This window comes from Ursus maritimus, unplaced genomic scaffold (assembly GCF_017311325.1).
Source record: "Ursus maritimus isolate PB19 unplaced genomic scaffold, ASM1731132v1 scaffold_14, whole genome shotgun sequence".
In the NCBI taxonomy this organism is placed as follows: domain Eukaryota; kingdom Metazoa; phylum Chordata; class Mammalia; order Carnivora; family Ursidae; genus Ursus; species Ursus maritimus.
In genome coordinates, this window is record NW_024423786.1 from 67,497,846 (window position 1) to 67,503,845 (window position 6,000).

Sequence of the window (6,000 nt, forward strand, 5' to 3'; positions counted from 1 at the left end):
CTGCACCCCAGGGGACGCTCCAGGACGCACAGATGAATAAATTCGTGTCATCGAGTCAGGGAGGAGATAGTCAGTAGCAGTAAAAAGGGAGTTGAGATTCAGTACATACTTGCTGGAGAGAGAAATGAACAAAGAGTTGATCAAAACCATTAAAGACCAGCATAGAAACTAGGGAGCTGAAGTAGAAGAAAGCTGTGGAGTGACTTTGATAAAAGTGCGTGACTGACGCAGCACTCGAGTCCCTCTCGGTGGCTGGAGGTGGCGTGCGCGTGGGCCCTCAGCTGCGGCAGGCAGTGGCCGACAGCCTCTGCGCAGACTGTTCTTCTGGTTCTCAGCTGCCTTTCAGAACTAAGCAGAAACTCTGTGCTCGTCTCTTCCAGGCTCCGTTAGCTCTAGAGGTCATTCTTTCGCCGACCCTGCCAGTAACCTCGGTCTGGAAGACATTATCAGGAAGGCGCTCATGGGAAGCTTTGATGACAAGGCGGAGGAGCACGGAGTCGTCATGGCCCAGCCCGTGGGGGTGGTGCCCGGCGGGGCCAACACCTCCGTCGTGACCGGCGGTGAGGCACGGAGAGAGGAAGGGGACCCATCGCCTCATTCAGGTACAGTTTTCACTTTCGTGTTCTGCTGCTGCCTTTCCCAAGAAAAGCCACTTTCTTTCCAAGTTGTAATGCTTCACCAAGAGACTTCATTTTATGTGCTCTCAGACTCTCTGCTCAGGGCTTTACTTACAGAAAGCTTTTTTTTTTAAACCCTGTTCAGACATTTTAGTAACATGAACAGAAACTTTCAAAGGATGGAAGTCTTCACGCAGAACGTCGCCATTCAGGGTCGGGTGTTATCTCTGTCTGCGTCTAACCCTTACCTGGGCCGACACGTTTTAACTGTAACACAGGTGCAGTTTCATCGTCTGCTTTTGAGTTAAAAAAAAAAAAAGTGATAGGCTCAGCAGAAAAGAATTTTAAGCCATAGAATGAAGAGTAAGGAAAAACAAAAACCCTTCAGATCACATCATCCAGAAAGCTGGTGTTCTTTTCTGAGAAGCTCATTCTGGAAGTGTCTGTGGTCACATAAAAGGACAGATAAGACGTTACAATGAGCTCATTCACACATCCTGGTAGAAGCGAGCACACAGAAAACCGGGACTGGAAGCTTCAGGAACTAGTGTCTCTTGTGCTTAAAAATTTACCTGCAGGTCCGAAGTATTTCCAGTTTAATTTAGGGTTTTTTCTTCCTATTATCGTCAAGCAAAAGATCTCACTAAGGGTAAGGAGAAGAGCAAAGAGATGAGAGGTGGCTGGTTTGTTTTGTTTCCAACCTACATCTGTTAACGTCAGGACAGTACGGATTCACTCCCCGCTCTGAAAGAGGAGCGTGGTCTTCCCCCTTCTGCTCTTAGCTCCTGATGCGTCCTGACTGGAGTGCGTGTACTTGAAGGTTGGAATGCTGTCGATTGTGGTTGTGTGGTCCTCCCGCTGCGGCATTCGGTATGGCGTTCACACCCCTTCCCCTCGCAGAGGGTGCTGCACTCAGACTCAAAAATGTCTTCTTGCTGCCTTTATATTTGAAACGACAGCATGGCACTTTTCTCAGAACATCCCCAAGACACGATTACCTTTCTTTCCTGGCATCAGTTGTAAGAAATAAGATTAGACGCCCTCCTTTTTAGCAGGTGACGGTTTATCTGCCCAAAGAATCCTCTTTTCCTCAATTTCGATAAGTTAACTGATGTGTTACTGTTCATTCTGTGTCCGATTTTCCTGGTCATAGAGAGGCCGTCTGCGTCTGCAGGTTGATTTCTACGCTCATGGAAATGTTCTATTTTCTTTGTTGGGGTTTTCCATTTCAAAAACACAGTTACATTTTTGCTGGCTGGTCTTCGTCCTCTCTACCTGGTACCTTCTAATGATTTTCAGTCCCCTTGATCTCTTTCTGTTGCTTTTCCCGTATCTCATTTTCCCTTTGTACTATGACCCTTCTTGTTGTGTCTGTTCTGATACTTGCTGTATTTTGTGTCCTAAGCTTTTCACCTCATCCTTTTCGGTTACTGTCTGTACTTTGAGCTCCTTTTGTAAACTGGCTTCATAGAGTTTGAAGTTTCTCTTCCGTACACGAAGCACCTTTCCCCTCATCCTAAAATATTCGCTTCCTTACCATCGGGGACTTGCACTTGTCCCTGCAGGTCGTTCAGGGTTTTGTGGAAGGCTGTCTGCCCACCTTTCCTGTACGCTGCAGGATTTGGGGTGAAGTTGTTCTGCGGGGGCTGAGGAAACTGCTGCTCTCCTTGGCTCTGATCTCTTCGGAGATCTTTTTAATGTGTTGTTCTAGAGGGGCCATCCCACTCCTGTGAACTTCTAGAAACAGAGCCTGGAACAGAAAGGGCCACCAAGACTGGCCAAGCTACTGCTAGGGTCCAACAGTGCTACGAAGGGGCTTCTGTTCTACATTTTTTTTTTCTTTTGACATAAGATTTCCCTGGGTGTTGTATGAACTCCTGTGCTTCTAAGTTGGTGGGCAATGAGGTAGTGAGGATTTAAGATTTTTGTCGACCTGCTTTAATTTCCTTAGCCGTTTCTGTGCTCCAGGACCAGGAAAGAAATGGCGTTCCAGAAATTGTGTTTCCTTCGTGACATGTTTTTAAGTTTATGGCACGAGGACATACCCGTTTTGCTTTAGTTGCTACAAGTAAATTCTGGCTTTTAAGTATTAATTTTTTAACTTTATGGAGTAGTAGGATCCGGATTCTTCATGCTATCTATCATTCTTCTTCTTTCTCTTAGCATTATATAATCATCAGCATTTTGGTAGGTTTTTAAGTTGAGAACATAATTACTCTGTGTCAATAGTTAATTTATTTCACTTTTAGGAGGAGTTTGCAAACCAAAGCTGATCAGCAAGTCAAACAGCAGGAAATCTAAATCTCCTATCCCGGGGCAAGGCTACTTAGGAACTGAGAGGCCCTCTTCCGTCTCCTCTGTACATTCAGAAGGGGATTACCACAGGCAGACACCAGGGTGGGCCTGGGAAGACAGGCCCTCTTCAACAGGTGAGGAACTTACTGCTAGAAAAGGAGTCTTCAAGTGATTTCTTGGTCAGTACTTCTTGTAAAATCAGCAACTTTGGTAATCTCAATACTGTATCAGTAGGTTCCACTTTCCAGAATAGAAACTGAATGCGTAGAATCTTAAAAATTGAAAGAACGCAAGGTCTGATTACCAGGAACGAAGGAAGAGCTGGGGAGACTCCCCACACCCCTCACGTCCGTGCCACGCTGGCAGCGGCACCTGCTACTTGCGGGGCAGAAAGTCTGATTTCAGTCCCTCTGAACTGCACCTGACTCCCACGGTTGCCTGGAGCCTCTTCTGTGGAGTGTTAGAGAAGGTTCTTAGGGAAATACTGAGAAATCAAAGGAAGAAGGGGAATAGTGTACAAAGCCATCCTCTCTCTTGCAGGCTGTTTATACAAACTGTTGAAAGAATACTGTTTTTCATAAACATCCTAGAATATTGTTTAGGATACTTATTAATGGTTTCCATTTTGTGCTTACTTGTAAGCTTTTTTTTCCAAGCCTAACAACCACAATAATGGTAGTCCTGAGAGGGAACAGACTTGACTTGTTTTTGTTTAAATAAAACTGGGATATTCGGTGTAGATTTAAGGGTTTCACAGAATTACAAGCCATTTTTTTAAAGAAGTTAAATACACACGTCAGTGGAAAATAACTGTGCTCTTCCCCTTAATTTATTAGTATATAAATCTCATATGGATATTATATCAGCATAACTGAAGGCCTTTGCTTTATGAAATTCTCACATCACATGTAACGTGTGTACTAGTTTGAAAACCTCTCACCTAAACCAATGATTGTTCTCCCATCACTTTTAGAGAAGGAATTAATTCATGAAACTAACGACTTGGTAAAATGGTACATTTTCCATTTTTAGGGTTTCTTAAGCTGTAAAAGGCTTTCCAGGGACAGTGGAACAATCTAGGTAGTGGCAGAAGGTAGCAGTGGTCTTGGGAGGTTCATATACCCCTCTTCCGGAGCTTGGACCTGTTACATCTGATGGCGCATGTCCTGCAGCCCCCCGGACCTTCGTCCTCTGAGCCTGTACTCCTGCCTTTAACTCTAAGAGTCCAGACGTTCTCGGCTTAGACTCTTAGAGCTTAAAGTGCAGTGGTTGTACTTGGGCTTCTCCATAGAAGCACCCGTTCTAGACCTCACTGGCAGCCCAGCCCCGCGCTTTCGCGTCCGGGCTCAGCCCCGCTAAGCTCGTGCTCGTACTGGGGTCACGCGTCCCTCCTCGAGGCTCCCGGGTGGGTGCCTCCCCATCGGCCACGCTGTGTCACGAAACCTCGGCCCTCCCGCGTCCTTCCGGTTGGCTCCTGGTGCCCCAGGGCCGTCTCGGTAGCGTCATCGTGTCCTGCCCCGTCCCGGGAGGTGCTGGGGCAGTGAACGCGCTTCTCCTTTTGTCAGGCTCGACCCAGTTCCCGTATAACCCGCTGACGATGCGGATGCTCAGCAGCACGCCGCCGACGCCGCTGGCCTGCGCGCCCTCCTCCGTGAACCCCGCGGCGCCGCACGCGCAGAGCCGCCTGTGGGAGCGGGAGCCGGCGCCGCTGCTCTCCGCGCAGTACGAGACGCTGTCCGACAGCGATGACTGACGCGCCCGCCGGGCCGGCCTTGCTTGTCGCGGCGGGTCGCACACCTGTCCTCCTCCGACTGTGCCCAGAGACTTCGGGAGAGCCCGGACCACGGGCGATGAAGAAATGACGGAAATTCATGTGGCCAGTCGCACGGGGGGAGGGGCGGGGGCTGCCTTCGACGCAGGCAGTTCGGTGGATCCTAATAGTGGAGGGTTGAAATGTGGAGCTTTTAAAAAGTGGACAATATCTGTTCTTACATCTGTTTGTAAAGAAAACCATCATGTCTTTAAATCACTCTTCTGTAAATAGAGGACCTTTTTTGCAGTGTTGCCCCTTGCTGTAGTATCTGGTGTACTTACGTTCAAATCAGCGCATCAACTTCGGGGGTAATTTTAAAAACAACAGACTCCGCACCTATCTTTTTAATCCTCGCCTTCTAAACGACCTCATACAGCCCAGTTACATAATGTTGGCTGTCACGGGCATTGTACTTTTATCCACTTTTGTTTCCTCTAAATTCAGATTTCCGAGGATGTTTCAGATCTTGTGGAAATGTTTAGATTTTTAACACAGACCCTATCATAAAACCTGTACATTACGTTATTAGGGTCAAAGGTAAGAGAAACAAAATTCTGCCATACTGTAAATTTCCAGTGCAGGCTTTAATTTTTTTTCAATTAGTAGCACTGAAAAAATATTACTGCATGGGTATGTTATAGTTCAGTTTTTAAAGTTAAAAAAAGCGGCTTATTTGAGGCATTCCTCACTGTTATGCACACTGGTGACTTAGCCATGCCCCTAAGTATTCCTTTCCTTCTGCATCTGATGCAGCCCAACAGAGCTTTTGTTTTGAAATAAATTTGACTACCCTGTCCATAGCCACATAGATCATGCGTGATTTAAGGCTCTTGATGTTTCAGGTTTCTAAGGAAAAACTAGTATCTTGTCTATAGGTTGCTCGGTATTGGCTGAGTTAGAAGGTAACGAATGTTCGTCTGCTAGCTTCGCTGTGTGCTGTATCCCGAGGCCTCATGGCGAACGTGCGGTTTGGTTCCTTCCCCTTCGCCACATGCCAGTGCTCCCTTTGACTCCTAGTGGGCAAGGGTTTATTGTTGAATCTTTTCATTTCACTGACTCTCAAGGAGCAAATACTTTAAAAGAGTGAATTTTAAACTAATTATGGTACTAGAATGTCCGTTTCGTCCTTAACAACTGTCGAAGTGTGAGTCTTCTCCCGGACAGCTTGAGCGGGCCACTGCAGCACGCTCCTGCCGCAGGAGGCTGGGGCTGTCTGGGAAGGTGCCACTGACGTCGGGAAGGCGAGAGAGGGCTCTCCGAGTGATTCAGTTAGCA

General features: G+C 47.0%; 1 protein-coding gene across 14 annotated transcripts in view; it reads left to right on the forward strand.

The window, feature by feature from the left end:
• Positions 1-5,533, forward strand: part of NCOR1 (nuclear receptor corepressor 1) — a 155,308-nt gene extending 149,775 nt beyond the window's left edge. For 13 of the 14 annotated variants that reach the window (XM_040630098.1, XM_040630099.1, XM_040630088.1 and 10 more), the window contains 3 exons: positions 381-602; positions 2,867-3,046; positions 4,478-5,533. In XM_040630098.1, coding sequence (XP_040486032.1) covers positions 381-602; positions 2,867-3,046; positions 4,478-4,665 — 590 coding nt within the window. In that variant the 3' untranslated portion in view covers positions 4,666-5,533. The remainder of the gene's footprint in view (positions 1-380; positions 603-2,866; positions 3,047-4,477) is intronic. The other variant, XM_040630100.1, reaches the window with a different exon arrangement.
• The last annotated feature ends 467 nt before the right edge of the window (positions 5,534-6,000 follow it).